This window comes from Thamnophis elegans, chromosome 2 (assembly GCF_009769535.1).
Source record: "Thamnophis elegans isolate rThaEle1 chromosome 2, rThaEle1.pri, whole genome shotgun sequence".
Taxonomy (NCBI): Eukaryota; Metazoa; Chordata; class Lepidosauria; order Squamata; family Colubridae; genus Thamnophis; species Thamnophis elegans.
Window position 1 is genome coordinate 88,211,251 of NC_045542.1, and position 27,806 is coordinate 88,239,056.

The 27,806-nt window shown below is 39.9% G+C and overlaps 1 protein-coding gene and 1 non-coding gene across 2 annotated transcripts; both read left to right on the plus strand.

Annotated features, from left to right (window-relative positions):
- On the plus strand, positions 1 to 26,893 carry PKD2L2 (polycystin 2 like 2, transient receptor potential cation channel). The gene is made up of 13 exons (XM_032239053.1): positions 1 to 22; positions 1,883 to 1,984; positions 3,282 to 3,415; positions 4,834 to 5,090; positions 5,793 to 6,014; positions 6,747 to 6,975; positions 11,722 to 11,892; positions 12,880 to 13,061; positions 14,203 to 14,323; positions 16,155 to 16,256; positions 19,929 to 20,006; positions 25,980 to 26,044; positions 26,785 to 26,893. Exons 1-13 carry the CDS (start codon positions 1 to 3, stop codon positions 26,891 to 26,893), a joined length of 1,794 nt encoding a protein of 597 aa, XP_032094944.1.
- TRNAR-CCU lies at positions 8,249 to 8,321 on the plus strand. The gene has a single exon. It is a non-coding gene; the product is annotated as a tRNA-Arg (tRNA).
- Positions 26,894 to 27,806: the final 913 nt, after the last annotated feature.

Consider the following 27,806-nt stretch of genomic DNA (forward strand, 5'->3'; position numbering starts at 1 on the left):
ATGGATCAACGAAGCAGCTTCGGTGGGTCGGGTTCCCGGGAGGGGAGCGCCTGGGGCGGGAATCGGCCCGGCCAATCCTGGCTAGGGTGCGTCCCCCTTGCTTGGGCTTTGCTCCGTCGTAGAGAGCGGCTGTCCTGCCTCGGGCTTTCCCCGCGGGCTTCACCTGTGCCTTGGGCACCCGGAGGAAGAAATCGTCGAAGGGGGGGGGGGGGTTCACCCTAGTTATAATAACAAATACAGGTGTTCGTTTCGAGAACTCAGACAGGGGACGTTAGAAGTGAACCGATGGATGTTCGAATAGCCGTGCCGATGACCACGATGGGTCTTTAATTTTCCGAAAAAGAATGATTGTTCTCCTCGTTAAACTCTGTAGTTTAGTTGTTGTTGTTGTTGCTACTGCTGAACAGGTGGAATAACTAAAGAACCTGTGGCGTTTACACAAGCTTCTCAGGAAAGACCCTGATGTTTTGGGGTTTCCTGATCCTGAGGATTTTCAAATGAAAATGCCGTTTTCCACTATAAGTACAATGAGCAAGACATACCTTTGATTACTCTCCACAGTTGTACAAGCAGTCAACACCAAATCACATTTCAGCTTACTAAATTGTGTGAACCCTCTTGTGGGAATAAGTTTATGGTTCAGTGTGACATGGGAATCCAGAATATATGCATGTTGTGCAAACACAACTTTGCTCTGCATGAAACCTAGTTCTAAGTTGTTGAACAACCATGTAAGCCATACATCACACTTTCCTTCCTTATGCTATGTTGAATAAACAGTTGACTGCATTCACATACCAATTATATACATAGATGAAAAGTTAGCAACCTGAAGCTAAACCATTTTTATAGCCTGGTTCCTCCCTTCTGCACCTCCGACAACTGCTCTTAAAAAGTGTTGGCATAGTTTTCTGCTATTTTGTAATAGGATGCACTCAAAATCCATAAAATGAACTTAATTTAGGGGATAAAAACACTGATTCTACCTCCCAAATGAACTAGTATAAACAGAAAATGTTCTTCATTTAATTCCTTTCTCTAAAACCAAAAGAATGTTAAACACAACCTCTCCAGCCACCCAAATATGCCATAAACCATGAGTTACAAATCAGTGGCTTGGATTCACAGTTTATAGCCAAAGTAAACAAACCACCGAAGCCACAAAATTAGGGAAGTGGCCCTACTCTGTAGGTAAACTGGGCAGCTTCTTTGGAGAGAAAGTTGGATGTGGATTTCAAAGCCACAGAATATAAAACAGTATGTGGAGAGTCTGGAATAAGAGGATCAATTTGTGGGTTGGGGAGGGGCAGAGAAGAGAGGAAGCAAAGGACATCCTCAGAGCTCAGCAGCATCAATGTACAAATCTGAAACTCAGATACATGATATGATGCATGCGTCATTGCAATTGGCTGCCCAGACAGTGGCATTTCATTTGCTAAGGATTGTGGGATTACGGCCCACTGCCCAAGTTGCCTATATAAGTGATGGGAAATGGAGTGTGTCAGTCTTCTGGACTATGCTAATCGTTCTGCTTCTCAGAGTGGTGGCTTTCATGCTTTGTGAAAAAAATGCAGTGGTGTTTTCAACAATATTTTTGCTTCCAAAAAAGACCAGTATCGAAGATTTAAGTTCCAGTGATTATACTTTCTTCACTTAAAAAAACAATTAACAATAATGATTGTCAGTACTGAATTTCATAAAATGTAAGACATCTAATTTAGTTTAGCGAAGTCAGAAACTGGTAATACATGTGGAATCACAGCTACTTCTGGGTTTGTAATTTTATTTTTGTAATTTTGGGTTTTCTTTTGTTTGTTTGGGTCTGGGCAATTCTGAGCTGTTCTTCCTTTTTTATTTCTTTCTGAACATGACACATTAACAGGCAATGTGAAGCCTCGACTGACTCATAGCAGAGAGCTTGAAATGAAGACGACTCTCCAAGAACTATTGATCTACATAATTTTTCTAACTGATCTATGTATATGTAAGTCCAGAAAAGGGAATGGATTATTTCCTACAAAAATTGTGTAATTAATTAATTATGTATTTCTCAAGCTGTTATAAAAATTATTATTATTATAAGATATATACAGATAGTCCTCTACTTAGATTCACAAATGAGTCCAAAATTTTTGTTGCTGAATGAGACATTTGCTAAGTGAGTTTTGCCCCATTTAACTATCTTTCTTGCCACAGTTGTTAAATGAATCACTGCATAGAAGGGACCTTGTAGGTCTTTTAATCCAACCCCTGCTTGAGCAGGTGAACCTATACCGTTTCAGATAAATGATTGTCCAGTTTCTTTGAAAGCCTCCAGTGATGGAGCACCCACAACTTCTGAAGGCAAGTTGTTCCATTGGCTGATTGTTCTCACCTTTAGGAAATTTCTTCTTAGTTCTAGGTTGTTTCTCACCTTGGTTACTTTCCATCCATTGTCACCCATCCTGGCTTTCATTTGAAATATGAAATGAATATGAATACATAATAATGTGAATCGAATCAGCTACACAGCTTGGCTATACCACTCACTTGTATTTTTCTTGATTTGTTCAAACTATAGTGGGAAGAAGTAAAACTGGATTCCTTCACTAGGATTCTGATTTTTGTTAATGTCATAATGTAGCTGTGGGTGTGTATGCACATGTGACAGTTTAAAAAGGCAGCTTTAAATGCAATTTAATAATGCACTTACACAGACTGCTGATTCCTGGGAAAAGTGGCTTTATAACTGTACAGTATTCAACAAAAAATTCAGGAGTTTATAATTGTTAAACCGTTTTCCTATTTTGATAGGATAGATGGATGGATGGATAGATGACAAATAGGTAACACACAGATAACACAGTTTTTGAAGTAGAATGTGTGCATGTAAATCAGTCAAGAAGCAATCTTACAGGAAACTTCAATGCAATGGATGAAAAAAGTTCAGAAAGACAAGGGGAATGTCATCAAAGGACATCAGCTGAACCTTACCATATAATCATGGACAACAAGTCGAGAAGCTTGGGAGAAAGCATTTGCTCCTCTGAAAGATGTAGAAGATATAGAAAATTTTAAGGAGGAAGGAGGAAGCATACCTTGTAAACTATTTCTACATAATAACCAAAGATCTTGGATATAGAGCATGATTGCCTTTTTTCCCCTTCTGATATTTGCTGTGGCCCATTAGAAGTTCAGAAATCACATTTTTGGGGGGTTTCCCATGAATAAACAGGACAAGAGTGTTACCGCCCTGCTGTTTCATTTCCTCAGGTCAGATTTCTGCCTATTTTTCTCTGCAGTGACATTTGGGATGGTTAGCACAGATATGTATTACCTAAACAGAGTAATGGCCAATCTCTTCTTGGAAACGCCCTTCTCAGAGAAAGATAAGACGATCTTCAAAACGATGGGCAGCATCACCGACTTTTGGGAGGTAACGTTTCCTTTCCATCTTTGCTCTTTCAAAAACATTGGTTTCTTGGACGGGTTATACCGTAGCTTTCTTTGATTTGGCCATTGTTATGAGGACTGGCTCCAGTTCATTGGGTATTTCAGAAGCCTTTGCTCAAAATCCTCCTGTTTGGTCCATTGCTTTCTCTGATTAATTCCAGTCCCAAAAGAGGGACAGGAGTAACCAAGTATATCCAGAATTGTCTAATCATGAATAATTTGGTTATCTGCAAGACTGAGACTTAGTAAATTTTGTTATATCTGTCCAAAACCAATAAGCCATCCTATAGTTTAGGGCAGTGTGTAAACCCAACTAGACTTGGGCTGGTTTTTGGATTGTTCAATCTATTGCAGTTAAATTCTGGCTTAGCTTAGGAGTAGGCAATTGACAGTCTGCATGCAGTCTTTGGAGACCTCTAGACTGCAGGTCCCAGAATCCTCAACCAGTTGCCTTTCTGTAGCAATCCTGCTAAATTTAGAAGTCCAGGCTCTTGTTTTTCAGCCTCTCTCTGCACATTAGATTGCCTTGCACTGAGTTTCTAGTCAGTATTGGCAACACTGGTTGGCAGTGGCTCTTCAGGATTGTAACAGGAAATCTTCCCCTTCAGATTAGAGATTTAAAAGATTGATGACCGGATATTCAACATGCAAAGGATGCTGTATAGTAGGCCAAAGGGCTGTGGAAACAATCCTTCATACAAAAAGGCAGGAGGGGATCATGTTCACAGAAGATTGATTATGAACAAGATTTTTTTAAAGTTTAGACTACCGTATTTTTCGGACTATAAGACGCACCAGTGTATAAGATGCACCAAGATTTTGAAGAAGTAAGTAAAACAAAAAAGTTTTTGTCCTCCCCAGTTCCCAGGAACACTCTGCAGGCTTTAGCACGGCTGGAGGAAGGCAAAAATGCCTCAGTTTTGGTGAAAAACGACTCGTTTTTTTGCAAAAATGGGATTTGGGAGGCCAAAAATGGCTGCATTCAGTGTATAAGACGCACCAACATTCCATGGTCTTTTTGTGGGGTGGGGGGAGGTGCGTCTTATACTCAGAAAAATACAGTATGTGCAGATTTAGTTGAAATAAGCCCAAGGGGCTTGCTTCTGAACAGATGTGTATAGGTCTTGCCTGGAAATAAAATTCAAAATACTGTTCAAAATAATACTAAGAGATTCTGTATATCTAAATGTCATCAAGTGATGTGACAGTTGATTTTGTTACGTTTTCTTTGGAAAGAGAGATGTAAAACCAAAGAAGATAAACACACTTTTCCCCACGGCGTGGATGGTTTCCCATTCTGCCCATGAGCATTCAGATATGTTAGACTCCTTGTAAATGATTTTCAAAGGATGGGTTTGTTCTACGAAAAAGCAAATGAATAACTTCTTTCATGTAATATAGTTTTTAGAAGGCCCACTTCTGGATGGGCTTTATTGGAACACCTGGTATACTGAAAATTCCACAAGTACCTACAGAAACAGTAGCCATATCTACTATGAAAACTTACTCCTTGGAGTAGCTCAGATCCGGCAATTGAAAGTCCGTAACAACACTTGCTCCGTTTACCCTTCTTTTCGTGCATTTATGAGAGAATGCTATGGGCAGTATAGCTACAACCATGAAGACAGAGAAAGCTTTGGCTTTAAAAACGATACTGCGTAAGTATAAATTGCATCTCAGGTTTGTTTAGTTCCCCCCCCCTCCCGATGCCTTCATTTCACATGTAGTTTAACAAACTCAGGTTGATCGTGGGATTTGAATTCCTCTCAGACAAAATCCCGTTATTTCATTATTTAAATTGTTCAAACTCCAAAACAATGCATGCTTGTGAGCTGATTTAATAACTTCTGCTAAGCTCAAGTCCGAAATTTATGTTGCTAAGCAAGACAGTTATTGTGAGTTTTCCCCATTTTACGACCTTTCTTACCACAATTGTGAATTAATGCAGTTGTTAAATTAGTAATATGATTGTTAAGTGAATCTGGTTTCCTCATTGACTTTGCTTACTAGAAGGTTGCAAAAGGTGACCATGTGACTCCAGGATACTGCAACCACCATAAATATGAATTGCCAAGTATATGAATTTTGATCATTTGACCATGGAGCAATGGGCTTAAGTTTGAAAAATGGTCATAAGTCACTTTTTTCAGTGCTATTGTAACATTGAATGGTCACTAAATGAATTTTTGTAAGTTGAGGACTGCCTGTACTTTGGTCCTGAGTGTGTCTTGCTCCTTACCTGCATCTGTATGGGGAGAAGGACTTCCATTTGCACCAATGACAAATGCTTTACTATTTACAGTTGGAAAGCTGTGAAATTTAACTGTAAAAGATTAGATTCACACTCTTCTGTCCACCAGGTGGCACTACTACACTTCTGCTACTCTAGCTCCCTGGCATTGGGGCCTTATTGGCCTATATAGTACCGGAGGATTTATGTTCATCCTGAGTAAATCAAAGAACCAAAGTTTACATATGGTGACCTTCCTCAAGGAACACAGCTGGATCACCCGAGGAACAAGGGTTGTCTTCATTGATTTTTCAATGTACAATGCTAATGTTAACCTCTTCTGCATAGTCAGGTGAGCTCCTCCAGTCCCTCTGTTTTATGTATGTCCTACTTTTGAGAGTAATTTACTGAAATACCTGCATTGTTGGGGATGACTTGATTGAGTTCCACTTGAAAAGTCCTCATCAAAGCAACATGCTAAGTTGAGACTTTCAAGCAGTTACAGTTTTGACTGGACATAACGATTGTACCCAGATATTTCCTTCAGCCATTTCTTGTAAGACGCTCTCCTTCATTCAGGGGTCTTCAGGTCTAGAGCTTCTCCATCTCTTAATTCCCATTTACATATCGAGCTTCTACTTTCTTCTAGAACATACTCTTCAAAATTGCAGTACACATCTCATTCTTCTGCTTCTTCCTGCTTGTTGCATACTGTCAATTCAAAACTCAACTTCTTCATTCCGGACTCCTGGCATCACCCCTGCTTTAATTGTTCCTTAGGGCCCCATGCTTCCTTTAGTCAGGAATTCCATGAAGATCGCCTTTCTATTAGATTATACTGTTGTTGTTTTTTCTTTTTTACTATCTATACACCAAATCATTATCATCAAAATTCATATTACCGAAATTTGTATAATTAAAAATGAACAAATTGCTATAATCATTAGTCGTGCAAAGTTGAAATAACAGGAACACCATTATTCTTGGGGTGGATTTTTGTCATATTTTCATTTGGCTTAGGAGGTAGGACATCACCCACCATCTTCCGGCTACACAAAAGGCATCTTTTGTTTTCCTTACATAGGCTGACTATGGAGTTTCCTGCAACAGGTGGCGTAATCCCTTCTTGGCAGTTCCACTCTGTAAAACTTCTCAGATACGTCACCTATTACGATTATTTTCTAGCCTCCTGCGAAGTCATCTTCTGTCTTTTCATCTTCACATTCCTCATTCAAGAGTTTATAAAAATGCGGAAACTGAAAGGAGATTATTTTAGAAATGCTTGGAATTGGCTGGATATGTTATTGCTCTTGGTAAGTTTCAGCATTTCCATGACATTGATGTAGAATTAGGGTTTTTTAACTGATGCCAAGGTGGATAAGAGGAGGGTAGAAGTCTGCCTGCCTACCTAACCTACCTACCTTATTTATTTATTTATTTATTTATTTATTTATTTATTTATTTATTTATTTATTTATTTATTTATTTATTTATTTATTTATTTATTTATTTATTTATTTATAATTAATGGTGGTGGTTTAGTGGTTTATTCGACTTGTATGCCGCCCTATTCCCAAAGGGACTCAGGGCGGCTGACAAACCAGAAGGGAGGGGAACAAATACAGAATAGTAAAACAAAAACAGAACAACAATACAAAACAATTTAAAAGTCACAACAAGCACAACCAATTCGAGTAGCGGTGGAACTCAACAGCCTCAGGCCTGCTGGAACAGCCAGGTCTTAACGGCTTTACGGAAAGCCTGAAGGGTGGCGAGGGTCCGAATCTCCATGGGGAGATCGTTCCAGAGGGCCGGAGCAGCCACAGAGAAGGCCCTCCTCCGAGTGGTCAAAAGCCGGCATTGGCCGGCAGATGGAATTCGGAGGAGGCCTAATCTGTGGGATCTAATGGGTCTACGGGAGGTGATTGGCAGAAGGCGGTCTTTCAAGTACCCAGATCCAATACCATGCAGGGCTTTATAAGTGACGACTAGCACCTTGAAGCGTATCCGGAGACCAATAGGCAGCCAGTGCAGCTCGCGGAGGATAGGTGTAACGTGGGTGTACCGAGGCGCACCCACGATCACCCGCGCGGCTGCATTCTGGACAAGCTGAAGTCTCCGAACACTCTTCAAGGGCTGCCCCATGTAGAGCGCAATTTATAAATTTATATTTATAAATTTAAATTTATATTGCCGCCTATTTGCCCAGGGCGATTCAAGGTGGCTTACAAAGTATAAACCCCCATTTAAAACAGTAAAAATAATAAAAATATTCCAATAAATTAATATAATAAAATTAAATTTATTAAAAACCTACCTACCTATCATCTATCTATCTGCCTTGATTGTCCTATTTGAGGCATGACATTACATTGGTCCAATGAAAGGGAAAATCTGAAGTAATGAATCAGAGAAGGTTTTGCCATAATGGCCTCCTCTGTTTTGGAACCCTGAAGATCAAAGAAAGAGAAACATGCAAAGAATTGCGCTTTGGTTCACTGAGAATCTCTGAGAGATGAAGTCCCAAAAGCAATGCCTGGAAAACTATTACAGGAAGAGGAACCCTCATCAATTTAAAATAAAATAGCCCCAGTGGCCTAATGGATAAGGCACTGGCCTCCTAAGCCAGGGATTGTGGGTTCAAGTCCCATCTGGGGTAGAAGATTTACTTTTGGTGGAGCTCTGTGGCCTAGAGGTGGAGCTCTTGCCTCACAGTCAGGAGGTTGTGAGTTTGATCCTAGGTAGAGGCAGATGTAGAGTCTCCTGCTTGGGCAGGAGGTTGGACTAGAAGACCTGCAAGGTCTTCCAACTGTTAATTTGTTAAAACCCAAGCTAGAGCCCATTTGTAGGCCTACATTGTGGTGATAAAAGGCAACAAAACACCATTATTTGCCCTAACTGTCTAATGACAATTACTAAGTGGCCTTTTCGGAGCGACTCATTGTGTGGGGGGCTGGATCTTGACTATCTGAGAAATAGTTACACTATTTGACAGATAAAGTCATTCAGATTCATCAGAGACCGGCTCAAGGGAGATCTCCAGAACATAGTCTCATGAGATTATCTAGACTGAGTTCAATTCTCCGATTCCAGAGGAAGTGGACAAAGTTCTCCAGGAAGTCAACTCAACCATCTGTTTGTTCGATCATGGACCCTCCTGGGTTGTTAAGGCAGCCAAAAGGTGACAAACAAGCTCTTGGAGAAAACAAGTTGTTTGAACCTGGTGTACTCTGCCTTCAGATCAAGATATTATTATGGAGACAGTGCTGGTCATGCTGATATTTGTTTGCTACTTTACCGTATTTATTTATTATTATTTATTACAAAATTTATATTGCTGCATATTTGCACATGGCAACTCGACAGCTTACAGGGATATAAAAAACATACACCACACACACACACACACACACACACACACACACACACAAATAACTAATAAAAGAATATAATCAAATAGCAAATTAATAGAATAATATAATAGCCACCCCACCCCACCCCTCACCGTGGCTTGATGAACTTATTGGATCTGGGTACTTGAGAGACCACCTGCTGCCAATTACCTCCCACAGACCCATCAGATCTCACAGGGTTGGCCTCCTCCGGGTTCCATCTACCAGCCAATGCCATCTGGCTACTACCCGGGGGAGGGCCTTCTCTGTGGCAGCTCCGGCCCTCTGGAATGAACTCCCCGCAGGGATTCGGACCCTCACCTCTCTCCAGGCCTTCCGAAAAGCCGTCAAAACCTGGCTTTGCCGGCAGGCCTGGGAGTGATGAGTTCCCCTCTCGACTTGTATGATTGTGCGACTGTTGCTTATTTTTATTATTTGTATTTCATTTTTATGTTCCCCTTTTTCCCCTTTTGAATTGTTCGCTGCCCTGAGTCCTCCCGGAGAAGGGTGGCATATAAATAATAAAATTCCATTCCATTCCAACTTTGGTGGGGCATCCATTCTAGTGCAAAGCAGCTTTCAAGTTCACGGCGTCCTTTTGGACTAATTGCAGGGGTTAAGAGTAGAAGACACTGTGTTGCAATGCTTCACCTCCTTACCCAGTGGTTAATTCAGGGGGGGGGGGGAAGTGCAAAGAAGAGCAACTAAGATGATGAAAGGCCTGAAGAAGAAAACATATGAAGAACAGCTGCAGGATTTGGGTTTGGCTAGTCTAGAGGAAAGAAGGACTAGACGGTGACATGATAGTAGTATTCCAGCATTTGAGAGGTTGCCACAAAGAGGAGAGGGTCAACTTACTTTCCAAAGCACCAGACAGCAGGACAAGAGACAATGGGTGGAAACTAATCAAGGAGAGAAGCAATCTGGAATTAAGGAGAAACTTCCTAACAGAACAATTAACTAGTGGAACTGCTTGCTGTCAGTGTTGACACGGGAGGGAGAGAGATCACATTCACGGCTCCTCGCCTACTTCTCTCCTGTTTAATATATGAAACCACTGGGTGAGATCATCCACCAGTTTAGGGTTTGGTATTATCTGTATGGTGATGATATCCATCTTTACATTCCTATCCTGCGCTGTACAAGTGAAGCTTTCGAGGTACATGCCCAGTGTGGAGGCTGTTAGTGTCTGGATGGAGAGGAAAAGACTTTGGCTCACTCCTGACAAGATGGAGCGGCTGTGGCCATTAGGCCCTGCTTGTGTGGTCCAAATTCATACACCACTCATGGAGAGAGATTGTTACCAAGTATTCTGGCTGGATGGGCAGATTCAAGTCTAGCAAAGCATTACCTGGTGTATCCTGGTGCTTTGCTATTTAAGATAATGCTTAGCCTAGAGTTGGGCCTAGAAGCTTTCTGCTAACCAGTGGAGCAATTTTAAAATTGGTATTCTGCCCAGAACAACTATTTAGACACTGGTTCATTCTGTATTAGTTGCAATTTCTATATTGTTTCCATGGCAGCGCCATATAAAATCCATTATAGTAGACCAGCTGATCAGGGATGTGTTAGTCATCAGGACATCTTGATTCAGAGAGGATTAGAAACTGGAGCACCAAGGAGCCCATGTTCAATCCTGAGCTACATATATTCCAGAGGTGGGTTCCTACCAGTTCGCACCTATTCGGTAGAACCGGTTCGTCAAATCTACCGAACCGGTTAGAAGAGGTTCCACCAGTGGACCCGGAAAGCAGGCCACACCTACAGAAGAGGTTCCAAAAATTTTTGAAATCCACCACTGACACACACACACACACACACACACACACACATACACACACATAGAGACAGACAGACAGACAGACTCACACAGAGAGAGAAAGAGAAAGAAAGGAAGGAAGGAATAAATAAATAAAAAATAAAAAAGAAAGAAAAAGTGAGAGATGAAAGAAAAAAAGGAAAAAGGGACAGAGAGACAAAAGGAAGGAGAGAGAGAGAGAGAGAGAACACATGGCCAGCCAGCCACTCCCACCAGGTCACATGGCCGGCAAGCCACTCCCACAAAGGAGGCCACACCCACAGAGTAGGTTCGAACATTTTTTGAAACCCACCACTGATATATTCCCTTCTACCAGTGCAATAGGCCTTCTCCCTAGCAGCTCCAAGGTTTTGGAATATTGCCCCTCTACCCTTGGGGGTACATGTGGCACCTTACCCTTCTTATATTTTGAAAACAACTAAAGTCAGTACTACTATGTGTTCTAGAATTCTTCTGGCGCTGACTGATAATGGGTGGACATCAGAGGAATTATTGATTGTGCTGGAAATAGTTGATGTTTTATTTTGCTTTCTGTCTTTGTTGCTTTTATACTATGTTTTAAGTTGGAGTATAGTTGTTGGCTGCCTCCACGGTAATTTTGCATAAGGCAGCTCATATAAAATGTCAAATAAATGGATTTTATTACTAGTTTAGAAAGGCTTCCCTTTAAGAAAAAATATCACTAAACGCTAAAATACTGAATAGCAGAGTATGATGTTTCATAAAGTCATAGAATTCTCTCAAGTATTCTACCTACATTCTGCAATATTAATGAATGTATGATTTACAGCCTTAAGTTGATTTTCTCAATTGTAGCCTTACAACCCTCTACTTTTCCCCTTGTTCAGTTGTCCTTGTTTGCTATTGCTTTCAATGTTTATCGAACGATTGAGGTATCCAGGCTTATGGAAAATCTGCTCTCCAATTCAGATTCTTATCCAGACTTTTACTTCCTCGGATTTTGGCAGACCCGTTATAATAATATGATTTCAGTCAATGTCTTCTTTGCATGGATAAAGGTACTGCTATTAACCTAATTTGATGTCATAATGTGTTTTTTTTTTTAAAAAAAAAAAGTTAATCACAACAAAGTATAAAAAGAGAACAAAACATTCTAACCCCATTGTGAAGTTTAAGGAACATTTACATTTTTTTTTCTTCACTCATGCTAATTTGATCAGGTTTCTATCCTGGAATGTGGCTGCTGTTTTTGCTTTATCAACAAGGTGACAGAAAATAAGAAATCACAATAGAGCCAGTGTTATAATAAACTTTTTTAAAAAAAAATACTCTGTAGCATCTATGTTGCCTGCCTGCCTGCCCATACCCCTTAGCATCACCTGCCTCCCCACTGATTTTCTACTCTGGGACAGTTTCATCACCTCTTCTCATGTCACAATCACATGCAGTCCTTGTGTAATTACCATAACCAGGGCTGCTGTCATTAAGTGGCATGGCCACATTATGTTTTACTTAATGATCATTTAGCTTAGCAATGAAAATTCTGGTCCCAATTGATAACGTAACCTGTAACTCATGCTGAGGAAGCTCCTTCATATACATTAGGATGTAATCAATCAGGGTCCTAAAGATTATGACCAGGCCTTATCAATCAGGGCTGGAAATGGACTAGAAACTAACAAATCAGTGATTAGCTGGGACAGTCTAGAACAGGGAGGTCAAACTCGCAGCCCGCATCATGTGCTGGACATGCCCATCTACAGTTTAGCGAAGGGGGAAAAAGTCACAATATGTCATGTGACGACATGAGTTTGACACCCTTGGTCTAGAATTTTCAGAGAAATAACCCGGGAATGTAACAGAAACCCTTCTATAAATCCTTTTGTGGATCCTTTTGTTCCTTTAGTTCTTTAATCTCAAACTAACTGGTTATACAGTTTAATATTGATTTCCTGGGAGAGATGTGAAAAGTATTTTAAGATAAGTATGTGGTAGAGTTGGGTCTTAGCCACATTATATGCCCTCTATTTTTTTTTGTCTTCCAGATATTTAAATACATAAGTTTTAACAAGACAATGACTCAGCTGTCTTCTACTCTGTCCCGTTGTGCTAAAGACATCATAGGATTTGCCATCATGTTTTTTATCATCTTCTTTGCATACGCACAGCTGGGCTACCTGGTCTTTGGATCGCAAGTGGATGAGTTTTCCACTTTTCAGAATTGCATGTATGGAACTTTCCAAGTTATCTAATACGGTTGTTTCACTGTGTCATTAGTTAAAGCAAGATTTTCTTTAGAAGAGGGCCAAGGTACATGAAATACTTGAGGCAATTGGTCAACTTAAAAGCACAATTGAGATGGGAAACTTGGTCTTTGAGTAAAGCAGTCATACTCAATTCAAGGTTTCCTTCAAAGTAAATCATTTTCCAATTTAGATAACTTTTAGAAACAAATTGAATAGCTTTTACTTGGTACAGCTCTGGAAACAGGACACATAACCAGTGTCATGATCTCCCCCCCCCCCCAAAAAAAAAAAAACCCAACATCTTCCTCAGTTTCTTGGATATCATTGTATAGCTTTAGGAAATTTGTTGGCCAATATCTAAAATAGTAAGAAATTATTTGGTCCAATTTCACCAAAGATAGGCTTGTAAGCTAATGGTAATAAATCACTAGCAGAGGTGGGTTCCTACCAGTTCGCACCTATTCGGTAGAACCGGTTCATCAAATCTACCGAACTGGTTAGAAGAGGTTCCACCAGTGGACCCGGAAAGCAGGCCACACCTACAGAAGAGGTTCCAAACATTTTTGAAACCCACCACTGGTCCTTGGATATGATTATTCTACACTATCATTCTCATATTTATAAAACTCAGTGCCTCTGTGAAAGGTAAGGATGACGACTGCGTTTGTGGTGCAATCAGAACATTGTGTGTGTTGAAGTTGTTTTAACACAAACCAAAGATGCCTTTTAAAAAACAAGTTTACATCATATTCTTATGCATGCCAGTGTTGTATGTGAGATAATTTAAGGTGGTTCTGACAAGTGTCGTCGGCATCTTCATATCCGGTCACATGGGTGGCAAGCCACTCCCATCTGGTCACATGGGCGGCAAGCCACTCCCACAAAGGAGGCCACACCCACAGAGTAGGTTCGAACAATTTTTGAAACCCACCACTGATCACTAGTTATCAATGGTTCTTCATATTAGTAAATTTAGTATCATATATTGCAGAATAGTTTACCCAAGTATCATAACTTTGTTAACTCCAAAATGTTCAGTGGTACCAAATTACTATACAGGATTGCAACCTTAGTGTGAATCATAGAATATCAGGCTTAGTATATTTTTTGCTTCCTCCTAAGTTTTACCCAGTTTCGTATTGTACTTGGAGATTTTAATTTTGCCGACATAGAACATGCCAATCGAATTCTTGGACCAATTTACTTCATCACCTTTGTATTCTTTGTCTTCTTTGTCTTACTGGTAAGTGCAATCTTGAATAACTGAATCAGTTTGCAAAATTGGGATTACTTTGCCAGGGCTGCAAACATCCTGAGAACAATTAGATAGAAGATACATGGGGTCTATCTGGTGTTGGTGAAAAAATTACAAAGTGGGGAGAGGCTCTTAATTAATGTCTCTTTTTAAGTGGACTCTAAGATAGTGTACATAACCCTAACCTCCAAGAATATAATCCTATGTATAACCCTAAGAAGTCCTGGCTCTGCTGGTTGGGCTGGGGACCAAATGGGGAATTCCTCGTTGGCAGTGGCTGCTGGATTGATGACAGACTCCACCACCCCTTCCCGCTCTCTACTGTCTACCCATCCATCTTTTTGGTTTTCATATTGAGGTATTAATCATTATGTTCCTTCTTCATTGTTTATTTTGTGGGTTCTATTATTTTACTTCTATTTATGTTCCTTTCATTTCCTCCTTTTTTTAATTATTGTAAGCCATCTAGAGTAGCCCTACGATGAAATAGGCAGCAAATAAATTTAACAAATAAAGAGCAAATAAATAAGATTCTGATAAGATGGAGAGATGATTAATCCTGAAATTTTTGGTGAATAAAGAGATTTTGGATCTGAAAGACTCAGAATACCAGTAGTGATATGGGTCATTCTTGCCTAATCCTAATGCCTATCGTTGTCAAAAAGATGGTCAGTGACACAATTGCCCTAGTGCATTTTTTTCAGTAGGTGTAGCTAATTCTTCTAATTCTTCAGGTGTGAAAAACACTTCACCAGCATTCAAATCCCTGAAAAGGATAGCCTGTTTCCCAGAAAAATGTACATTTCATAGATGCAGAAGAATATAAGGCTTAGCTCTATAGTCTTACAAATGAATCAGTGTGTATTTTCCCAAGAATATCAAATATTTTCTGAAAGTTGTAATATTTGGTAAAGTATCCCTGCTCCTATTACAATTCTAATTTCAAAAATTGAAATTAGAATACTGGAGTTGGGTATGGGAGATTGGTTTTTTTCCCCCCATTAAGTAATTTCACTAATTTTCTCAAATTAATCGTGGGGTTATTGTTAGAGATAGTTCATGTGAAATCAGGCATGACCCTCAAGGATAAAAATGCTGTTCATGATTTCTACTGAGAAATGAAGAAGATGAGAAAATCAAAGTAAAGTCAACCTACATCCTTCCAAGTGAATTAAACTGTTCAGGGTCAGGGTTTTTATTGCTATAATTTACTGTGATTAAAAAAAAATGCTTCCTTCTGAATAAATTAGCTCTGGATAAGCCCACTAGATATTCAACTTCAACTATATACTGGGCAAAACCCCATACCTATCTCTGAAATATTCTTGCTTTCTTTCAAAGTGACAGGTTTGGGCAAAATTCTTTCATTGTCCAGATCTCATGAGTAATATTGGTTCTGAAACTTGCTTTGAACTTCTTGGATAAGGTCAGACTTCAAACTAAGTCCCGAATCCTCATCAGGTTACCAAGAAAAGTATTGTTACTGTGCAAATGATAAGTAACAATCAGGGATGCCAACCAACAAGATTCACTCCTTTGCTGCCTGAGCAGCAAGAAAATGCTAGCTGTTGAATTCTGGGAGTTGGTCCACACATTCTAAATGTTGCCAAGGTTGAGAAAAACTGAGCTAGGCTACTATAAACATGATATATTCTAAAATGAATGCGCTATTTTTAAAAAAAGTGAAGTTAACACCGCTCTGTATTATTGATTGTCCTGGAATTGATATGCTTAGCTTTGGAACATTTCAACATCTTTGAGATTCTTGCATATTTATGCATTGTTTGTTCACATTATTTTCCTTTTTTCCTCCATGTAGAACATGTTCTTGGCGATCATTAACGACACATACTCTGAAGTGAAAGCTGACTTTTCAGTAATTCCAAGCAGAGAATTTGAGATCAGCGATCTTATAAAACAGGTAAGAACCTAAACCATGTCCTGCTCTGTAATTTTTAGTTCAAGGAATAGTTAAATGCTACTGATACTGGTTTTCTCAATGCATTATTTAACAAATGCGTTGAACATTTCTTGCATTACAAGAAATTGTATTTCTTGAATTGTTTTTTAAGCGCATATGAATAGCAGTGAATAGACCTTTGCTGATCCTTTACGGAATAAAAGGAGGGATGTTTTGTTGATGTCTGTGAAAGAAAGTAAAATTTCCCTTCAGTCCCTTAGACCCATGATGGCGAACCTGTGGCATGTAGAGCCCTCTCTGCGGGCATGCAAGCCGTTGCCCCAGCTCAGCTCCGTAACTTGTGTGTGCGCCTCCCACCGGCCAGCTAGTTTTTGGGTCTGTGCCACACACGCATGGGGGAAAGGGGAGCACATGTGGGGGGTTGTGTATGCATGCACAGGGGATGCATACAGTGGGTCGCACACATGCGCCCCAGAATGGGCGAAACACAAGGTTTGTGCATGCAGTGCATGGTGGGTCGATGCATGCACTTTTGCACATGCACACACGCTTCCAGCACTCTGTGCCAAAAAGGTTAGCCATTGTTAGGTAAGGTCACCATTGGGAGAGCGAGTACGTTCAGTGAAGCGTTGTGAGAGTTGTGTTGGAGAACACACAAACCAGCATATAAAGACACTGCAGTTTAAATAAGCTTTTACTTTCGTGGAAATAGAGGTATCAGAGTCCATCAAACAGTCCAAGTCATACACGGATAAGACAGTCAGTCATCAATGTCTTTCAGTGAAGGGATAATCCAAATAACATAGTCTAGTAACATATAATCAGTCCAGTAATCAAGGTTTGCTAGCAGTTGCAAAACTTACAATAGCTCACGGCACTCAGATCAGATCAGCCCAGCATCTAACGAACAGAGAGAGAGCTAACAGTCATTCTGGCTCCCTCTTATGGCCGATCTAGGAAACAGCACCCAATCACATCTACAGTATAGTTTAAAGAAACAGGTACAGCATTGTTACATGATTTATATATTGCCAACCCAACTGTTAGAATTATATTCCTAACAGCCATCACTGCCCCATACCTTAGAGAGGATTGCCATATAAGCCAAAATTATCTATCTTGGGATAAAGTTGCCCATATTCTGATATGAAGCCGTCTTTAAACCTTTTCTTTTGATTTATGATATTGCAATATTTTTAATATAGAAATGAACATGCAGAAACCATACAAACACTTGCTTGCTCGTCCTGCGTAATTAAGTTTCTGTAGCGAAAGTCAGTAGGAGCACAATCCAGATGATTCTCCAGAAACTCTTCTGATTGTGTGGGAGAGGCATTTTCTAACAGTAGTTCTATTTCTGGATAGTCAGTGCAAGATAATTGCTGCTTTTGAATTCCAGGAGATTTTGTTCTCTCATATGTTGTCTAACTTCTTTTGTGAACATGCTAAGAAAGATCGTCCAGAAGGTTGCTCTGAAGCTCCACCAATTTGTGAAGAATGGCCTGCTTTGTTTCTCAATCTCAGAGATGCTGGGACTGTCCAGAATCATCATCAATTTGGTTGAGAATGAATGGAGACTCAAACTAAACAAATCAGTAGTGTTCTCAGTGGCCAATTTAGCCACCTAAGTGTGGGATGATGAGTTTGCTGTAGATGGGACTCACATTCTCTTCACGATTCATATTTATGAGTGACTCAAGTGATTCTTGTGGCTTAAAGCATCTTTCCCATATACCAACTTTAAGCCTATCTGACTTGGGAAAAAAGTGACAATTATCTGTGCTTCAGTAATCATCTGTTTTCCTCACTGCAAGATACCTACTGTGTGCAATTACCAATAACATGGATGAGGAAATTTCAGTTGGTCTAGAATAGAATTGCTACATCCTTAAAACAGAACCCAGTATTTCAAACAAAAACTGGTGCTTTCTCAGCTGCCCCAACTCTCAGGTTGCATCCAGGTCCAGTTTCAAAATACCAGTCCTCAATTATAAAACTTTACAAAATGCTACCTTTAATTTATCTGAACACTGAGATTTTCTTCAGAGATCCTAGTTCAAATCTCTGTCAACTGAAGTGTTGTGGTTAAAAAAAGGATCCCTTTGTTGGTGATACCTACTTGTGGAACATTTTTCTCAGAGATGATGTGACACCGAATGAAGATTTTTATATAATTACAGATAGTTCTGAACTTACAACTGGTCACTTAGCAATCATTCAATATTACGATGGATCCCCAAAAAGCTACTTATGATCTGGATTTGAAGTTCTGATGACTGGCACTCCACATGCAGTCATGTGTATTTTTGAATACTAATCAACCAACCTCATTTACAGTCATTTGCCGCATTCTGGTCACATGAGCACAACTTATGACATTTTTGCTGGAAACTGAAGTGTTATGGGATCCTTTCTTAACAACACTTCAATTGACTGATTTGTTTACTTAAGGTTGGCTAAAAAAGGCCTAATAGCAAGCAATTATTTATGTTACATTTGTTTAATGATTCCTTCAAAAATTGTTCAATCAAGTGCAATTATATGATCACCTGCTTAATGACCATCATGGCCTATGACTGAAATTATGGGCTTAGTTATGGTTATAACTCAAGGTCTACCCGTAATGTAATTGTTTTGTGTCATATTTCATATTACTTTTACTTGTTGGCTTTGTGTTTTCAGATTTTTTATATTTGATGTTTCTTTATTTTATTTTAAGCCATCCATAGACCCATTTCTGAAAAAAAGATGTGATAAAAATCCAGTAAATAAATCCATGGTTTGCATAATTGAATATTCAAGAGGATCTTTAATGGGAAAAATAAGTCCAATATTTTGAAGAGTTTTTATTGAGTTGGCTTTTTCTTCTTAAGTTTTCCATTTGGATTAACTGTTCAGTTGTTCAATTATTGGGTACTAAAATGCACCCTTCCCTCATGGGGTCAATGAGCTCCCTTCCCCTCTCGACAGGTGTGGTTGTTGGTTATTTTAAATGTCTATTTTGTATTTGCATGTTCCCCTTCCTGTTGGAGTTGTTCGCCGCCCTGAGTCCCTTTTAGGGAATAGGGCGGCATATAAATAAAATAAAACTTCAAACTTCATATTGATACTAAAGTTTTTTTCTCCATTCCAACCGCAATTAATCCTAAAATAATTTACTTAATCCATATGAATTATTTTAAATGGCCAATGCAAGGGCTATATTACAGTATGATATCATTTATGTTCTCCCGAAATGTTCAATAGAATGAGCAGTAAACAAAGAAAAGTTAAAGAGTGACTGACATTATTCTGAATTGAAGATTTGCCTTTTTGTGCTTATAATCAAATGCTGCCTTGGGTTTTTGTGTCACTCAGCAGATGTTATACATATTACCAAAACCTAATTTCCAGCTTCAGTAATATTAATATTGTTGGGATTTTGTTTAATTCCATCCACCTTATAAATATGTTTCAATCTTTACTGGATGGAGTAACTGTAATATGTTATATTTTCAATACAAAAGGATACTGTTGTTTTTTCATTGCAGTATTTGGTGCATGCTAAAATCATTTTGTACCCTTACTAGTGTTTCCTACATTCCCCCACGTGAAGCATGGAGCCTGTACATATCACAACTATGATATCACAACTATTTCCATTTAACAATCCTATTTATTTCTTTTGTTTAGGGTTACAATAAAGCTTTAGTCAAACTCAAACTGAAGAGACAGTCACCAGAGACAGAAGATGTATATTTGAAAAAGTGGGTATCAAATTTTAGGCATACTGCCACTTTTCTTTAATTTTCTAGCTAATTTTCTTATTCATAGATATGATCCTAAAGGATGGTAGATACCAATGTTTTTGTTCCACTCAGTGAGACCCTTCAGGATAGATGAGGAAGCATCCTGATGTGCAGCTAAGTCAGAGAACGAGACTTTTAAAGGCCATTAAGGCAGGTTGGGATTTCCAAGGTTATATCCCACAAAAAGCTCTCAAGATGCTTCCAGGCAACCACAAAACATTCATTTATCAGCAAACCAATGTGATTGCGTCTCTCTAGCCTTCAGGAGGTCCCTCTTATTTCAGCTTATTGCTGTTGTGTTTCTGAGCAGGTGAGAGCTTTTTGAAATAAAATACTGGCTGGTAAACCACTCACTGTCTTGCTTTCTAAAACTACCTGTATCATCACAAGATCTATACTATTATTAGAAGTAAAGATTATATGTGATTCTGGGTCACAACAGAAGACTCGCCTTATCATATCATTATGGACCATTCCCACTTCCCACTCTTGACAGCCAGTTGGGACTGGATCCTTTACCTGTTCTCATTATTTCAAAGCCGTCCATTGACCTAAAAAGTTGGAAAACCTGCCTACCTAAGTCCAAGATAGAAAACCACAAAGAAGCCATGGCTTTCTATCAAACATCACACTAAGCCACAACTGCAAACTGTAAATCTCTCCAAATCATCATTTCAAAATTTAGCTTCTTAAAACGAGAACATGGACCTAATTCAACTAAGGGCTTTCTGCTGCTTAGTTTAAAGAGTGTTTATGGTATCATCCTGATCATTCCTATAGTCCTATCAAGGCAGAAGAAATTGTGAAATAGCGTAAAAATAAGGGATGTAATGGCTCAGTGTCTAAGACGCTGAGCTTGTCGATCAGAAAGGCCAGCAATTTGGCGGTTCGAATCCCTAGCGCTGCGTAACTGAGTGAGCTCCCGTTACTTGTCCCAGCTTCTGCCAATCTAGCAGTTTGAAAGCATGTAAAAGTGCAAGTAGAAAAAATAGGAACCACCTTTGGTGGGAAGGTAACCGTGTCCTGTCCGCCTTCATTGTTCAGTCATGCCGACTACATGATCATGGAGACGTCTGACAGTGCTGGCTCTGACTTTGAAATGGAGATGAATACCGCCTTCTAGAGTCGGGAACGACTATGTATATATGTGCGAGGAGAACCTTTATCTTTAGCATAAAAATAACCGGTCATCCCTCATTATAGCATTGTACAATATATGGACACCGAGACCTCTTTCTCATCCCTTACCTCCCCCATGCCTTAGTAATTAATGTATTCACTCACAAGTCTCATTTGAGACTCTGAGCTGCTGTAATACCTGACCTCATGAGGTAAGAGTGAACATCTGCCTTCTTATAAGTATATTGGTGCTTCAACATCTGTATGAAGCTGTTGGAAGAGGTCATTTGGTAGTCTACAATGTAATATTGTCAATCTTCAGCTTTATATGGCAATCCTGGACTCAGTCCGAAAAGGCACGGACATTTTGCCCAGGCATCTGGAAACTGTTGGAAATCCAATGGGGTTAAATAAGTTGAAATTGATCCCTAGCAATATAGAGTTGCTGTTTGCACATCATGGTTCCCTTCCAGCTCCAGGTTGTCTCTCATCAAGGTGGAACTGCACCTGAGATAACAGGACCACAAGTTGGGAGTCCTTTTCTATACATAGCTACTGCTGAATGGCCAAGCAAGACGTTTTCTATGCCAATTGCAACTCTTCCTGGAACCCTAGACCTGAATTCAGTAACTGCTGTCATTAACACATTTTGTCGGAATTTCTGTAAGAGGCTCTACAGGGGCTGCTACTGAAGACCACACAAAATCTTCCAATTAGTCCAAAATGCAGTGGCTCACTTGTTGACCAAAAGTTGCTAATTATCCTGATCATTATTTCATTTTTTCTGTGGGCCCTCCATATGTTTCTAAGTGTAATTCAAATAATCAGGTTTATGTAAGGTAGCCCTGTGTGGCTTGGGGCCAAGAAACCTTTTTATGTTTATATTGCATGTTTCTGCTGTTAGCTTACAAAGTCTGTGAATGGAATAAATGTCATATAAATCGAATAATAATAACAACAAATGATAGAACTAAATGTGATGAATGCTATTTTAAATTCATACATTGCACATTTATTTATAAGTCCTCTAAGTTCATGGTGCTTGGGTTTTCTTTGCCAATTAAAAACAACCAATAAACTAAGCTAGTGAATGCCACACAAGTACATTTCGAGGGCAAACTGAGTAGGTATCATGCCACGATGGAAGGGGTCAATCTTTGTTGTTTGCATTTAATATTTTCCTATCCTCATTTACACCCACAATCTTGACTTCATTGGTTGCTGACTATGAGGAATGGAAAATGTTGAAGGCAATAGCATTATATCAACTTGAAATAGATGTCACTGTGAGATAGAAAGACAGCAGCAGCTGCCCGGGGTGGGGGTGTCAAAACAGTCAGTCTGATCAAAGCATGCACATCCAGAAAGGGCGTGAGCTGCTTTCGCAATGATGCAATGGAGTTTTCTCATTTTTGACACAACAGCAGGAGCAGCAAACTCCCCAGGGAAAAAGATAAAGCAAACAAGAGGCAGGCTTTATGGATTATGTAGCCTATGATCACTCCTGTCTAGTAGAAACAAGCATATCCACTACTTCAATTTAGATTAATTTCATCAGGACCTCTCTCTCTCTCTCTTTTTTGTAGTGTATGAGCATTAAAATGTTGTGTCTAAATAAATTCTTGGGTTTTATTCCCCTTTTGCATGACCATATCTAGATTGGATACAAGTAGAGATGTCTCCAGAATTGGTGACAAGGTAAGAGTCATATGCTTCTTTCCCTTTGGCCAAAAAAAAAAAAAAAAAAAAAGGAGGATGGTGACATTTATTTTCAGTGGTTATATTTAGTTAGCAAATTTATTTTGCATAAACTTTCATCTGATTTTATGCATGTATCTGAGAGTAAATACATACATAATGCATGCATACACATAAAACAGGTAGGGAGAAGGATTATAAAATATCAGTTGAAATGCAAACAATACCACAACACTTAACAAAAAACATACTTTGGTTGTTGTGTCGTAGACTAGTCAAGGTTGTCTCTGTTGTGTTAATTAACCTATGTTAGAATAAAAGTTTTTGATTTTGTTCCATTTATAGAAAAGATTCAACTTCATGAATCAGCTATTTTGTGTAGGAATATAATATTCTTTATTAAAAATGGCTGCTCCCTTTGCTAGAGACAGATGTACTGGAACCCAAAGTACTCTTCCATTTAATATTTTATCAATGTATATACATTTATTTTACATATCAACTGGCCCACTTGTCCTCTGAGAAGCATATGAGCCTATATTTTTATGGGTCCTCTTAAACTCACAACTCCTGCTCAGTGTCTATGGAGATTCTCAGTCATCCAGGTCATGGTTGTCCTAAAGGCAACTGGACTTTTCTTTGTTTTTTTTTTCTCTTGAAGATGGTTACTTCTCATCCAATAAGCGTCTTTAATTCTGAATTCCGCATCATTCAGCCAGAACTGAAGAAGCTTCCTGGATGACAAGCGAAACATCTTCAAAGTCCAGTTGCCTTTTGAAAAAGCAGCTTGGGACTCCTGCTCAGGGAGCAAGTGGCAGTCATGGCTAGGAAGACCTTTGCACAACTTCGTGTTGTGCCCCAGTTGCACTCGTTCCTGGATCAAGGGGGCCTCCTAGGGTCACTCATGTTCTGGTCATTCGATTATTGCCATGTGCTGGACATGGGTCTGTGTGGAAAATGCAGTGGTGCAAGCAGTTAGGTATGTTCCTGGGAGCTTATATTAACACCTCTGCTGCACAACCTGCATTAGTTACCAGTTTGCTTTTGGGTCCAATTCAAGGTGCTAGTGTTGTTCTTTAAACACTTACATGGCATGGGACCAGGATATTTAAGGGACTCCCTCTTCCAAACTTCATCTGCCTGCCTCACCAGTTTGAAGTTTAATAACATTTATATGCTGCCCAATCCCGTAGGACTCCGGGCGGCTTACAATACAGAATAAATAAAAAATAGAATAGAAGGGGGGGGAAAAGATAGATTTAAAAAACACATCATGCACTCTGTTCTAAATGGGGCTGGACCATATTTGGAATCAACAGCCCCAGGCCTGCTGGAACAGCCAGGTTTTAATGGCTTTCCGGAAGGCTGAGAGAGTGGGAAGGGTCCAGATCTCTGCGGGTAGATCATTCCACAGGGCCGGGGCAGCTACAAAGACCTCCCACGAGTAGTCGCCAACCGGCATTGTCCAGTCGACGGTACCTGAAGGAGGCCCAGCCGTAAGATCTTATAGGTCATTGGGAGGTACGTGGCAGGAGGCGGTCCCGCAGATATCCAGGTCCCAAGCCATGTAGGGCTTTAAAGGTAACAACCAGCACTTTGAAGCGCGTTCGGAGACCGATGGGAAGCCAGTGCAGCTCGCGGAGGATAGGTGTAACACGGGTGTATCTAGGTACACCCCATATCGCTCGCGCGGCTGCATTCTGGACCAATTGTAGTCTCCAAACACTCTTCAGGGGCAGCCCCAAGTAAAGCGCATTACAGTAATCAAGCCTAGAGGTGATGAGAGCATGAGTGATCATTTGAAGTGCCTCCCGGTCCAGGTAGGGCCGCAACTGGTGCACCAGGCGAACCTGGGAAAAAGCCCCCCCTGGTCACAGCCGACAGGTGGTATTCTAATGTCAGCTGAAGATCCAGGAGGACACCCAAGTTGCGGACCCTCTCTGAGGGGCGAAGAGTTTCACCTCCCAGGCTGAGAGATGGAATATCTGGTCCGTTCTTGGGGGGCAACATCAATAGCCACTCGGCCTTGTCTGGATTGAGTGCCAGCTTGTTTACTCCCATCCAGACCCTGACAGCCTCCAGGCACTGGCACATCACTTCTACCGCTTCGCTGAGTTGGCACGGGGTGGACAGATACAACTGGGTATTTGTCCGCTTATTGGTGATATTTGATCCCGTGCCGACGAATGATCTCACCCAATGGCTTCATGTAGATGTTAAATAGGAGGGGGGACAGGACCGAGTCCTGAGGCACCCCATATTTTAGGGGCCTAGGGTCGACCTCTGTCCTCCAACCAACACCGACTGCGACCTATCCGAGAGGTAAGAGGAGAACCACCGTAACACGGTGCCTCCCACTCCCACCTCTTCCAATTGTCGCAGAAGGATACCATGGTCGATGGTATTGAAGGCCGCTGAGAGGTCAAGAAGCACCAGGATAGAAGAATGTCTTCTATCCCTGGCCCGCCAGAGATCATCGGTCAGCGCGACCAAAGCAGTTTCGGTGGAGTAACCAGGCCTGAAACCTGACTGAAAGGGATCCAGATCTAATAGAATAGGCATGTTCATCTAGAGCACGGGTGTCAAACTCGGCATGTGTCACGTTGCTGTCATGTGACATTTTGCTGTTTTTCCCTTTTGCGGAGCTGGGATGGGCGTGGCCTGTGTGTGACGCATCCTGCTCATGGGCTGCCAGTTTGACACCCGATCTAGAAAGCTACATTTGGCAGGCACCTTTTGTGCCATGTTTGTATTGAGGAATCTTCTCCTCCCCATCCCCCCCCCCGGAGATGTGGTCAGCCTCATCATTCCCAAATTCCCTCAAGATCTGGTTATGCAAATAGGCGGGTCTACCAAATCCCTCCTCCTATTATTTTTCTTCTTATTTAGTTCTGCTTTTATAGTTTTTAATGTTTTTAAATAAATGCAAGTTTTTTTAGGTCATAATTGTTTTATATTTATTGTTTTATTGGATTGTTTTGCGTCGGCCAAAGTCACTTTCTGTGAGATAGCAACCATACACATTTAATAAACAAACAAAATCTGCCAATAACAGAGATAATAAGAGTTTCTCTTTTCTTTTGAATCCTGTCATCATATTGACCAATTCTCTTTGCAGGATCTCATGAGGCATCAGATTTCTTCTGGACAGTATGACACAGTTTCTGCAAGGGACTTTCAGAGGTTTGTTTAAATCATACCCCAGTGGTCTTCAGTCTTTGTAGACTTAGGGTTCACCTTTTAGATCACAGGAGATCAACTTGAGGTCCCCAATTTGAGGTTCCACATTTAAAGTGGAATCTTCACGCAAAATATAATTCCTGGCACAATCGTAATATATTTTATAAAATGAAACTCCCAAACTGAAATATCAACAAATCTTGGCTCTTAGATATCATTATGTTGTCAACCAAATGCAAATTTAGGGATCTAGCTTTTAATTCATACCATATATTTGTCTAGTTGTAATGCTGCAGTTAGCAACTGTTAATGCTAATTGTTTTAGATCAGGTGTTCTCCTTTGATACAAAGTTCTTAGAAAATTCAACTGAGGCATTTTGGGTTCAAAAGAAAATGGTTTTGGGTTGTTAACATACAACAAGTGTTCAGTTTATATATATGTAGCATATATAGCTCCTAATGTATATAAAATGTATATTTTTACAATATTATTTGGGGGGAAAAGATTTAGGTTGCAGTTCTGTGCCTATTAATCTGAAATTTTCATTGAACTCAATGAAATTTACATTTACACAATGAATTCAATGGAATTTGTATCTGAATCAGTATGTACTATTAGACTGCTAAGTGACTAACCAGTTTTCTTCTGGTTTTGCGGAATTTTATGCCGAATGGGTAGCTATCAGCTTCACCAAGGCAAAAATTCCAAAACTCCCTCAATCTCCTTTGTTATTTTGTTTTAGACTTTCTAGATATGCAGAGGATTTGGAAAGACAACTGAAGGAGGTAAATTATAAGCTGGACACAGTTATGAGAACTCTCCCTCCAACTCAATACCAACAGATGAACTAGCAAGAGGTGAGGATTTGTTCTAATATTGGCCCCTGGTACAGTGAGAAGCTAAGGTGTGAACTGACGGGGGGGGGGGATGCACATCTTTGAGTACTTGCTTCCCCAGGACTTTCCCATTTCTTGTCCATTGTTAAAAAACAAAAACATGTTTGCTATAGATCAGGGGTGTCAAACAGGCTGGATACATCACATGAAGACCACGCCCAACGTGGCTCCACAAAGGCAAAAACATCACAATGTCATGTGATGCAATCAGATTTGACACCCGTGCTGCACATTAATTCACTGGCCCAGTGCTAGAAATGCTACATTCCTGCAGTGGTGTGTTGTAAATATTCTAAGGCAAATAATTTGGAGATGATCTCCTAAAATTAATATGAATTGTAACAGCAAACTTTTTTAGCAGCAGAAATATTTATATTTTCTGTATTTGGTTATCAAAGGCAGCTCTTAAATGTATTTCATCTCGCTGAGCCCCAGCTCAAGTTGGCATCATTTACTCTAAACAACATACCGGATTTTTCTTCCGCATAGTAATGAAAAACTGGTGGAGGTCAAAGCAGTACTTAACAGCTGAAATTCATAAATTTATCTCTGAACTTTTTAAACACACAGAATTTTTACAAAACATTTCATGTGCAAACAATTCTAGGAGTTTAAAAAGGAATTATTTTCCTTAGTCACATAGTTTATCCCTATTGCTCTTGCAGGGACTGAGGTGTGTGGGGAGATTACATGGTTTATTGTTTATGCGAACACACTTTGAATTAGGTACAAATTATACAAGGTTTTCGTGCTTTGGTTTTTAACATTACTTGTACAGGTATGTCAACCAAGTCCATAGTTATTTCATGTTTCTGATTGAGCAAATTAATTACTGTAAACAAAAAATATTAAATGTTGCAGGATTGCT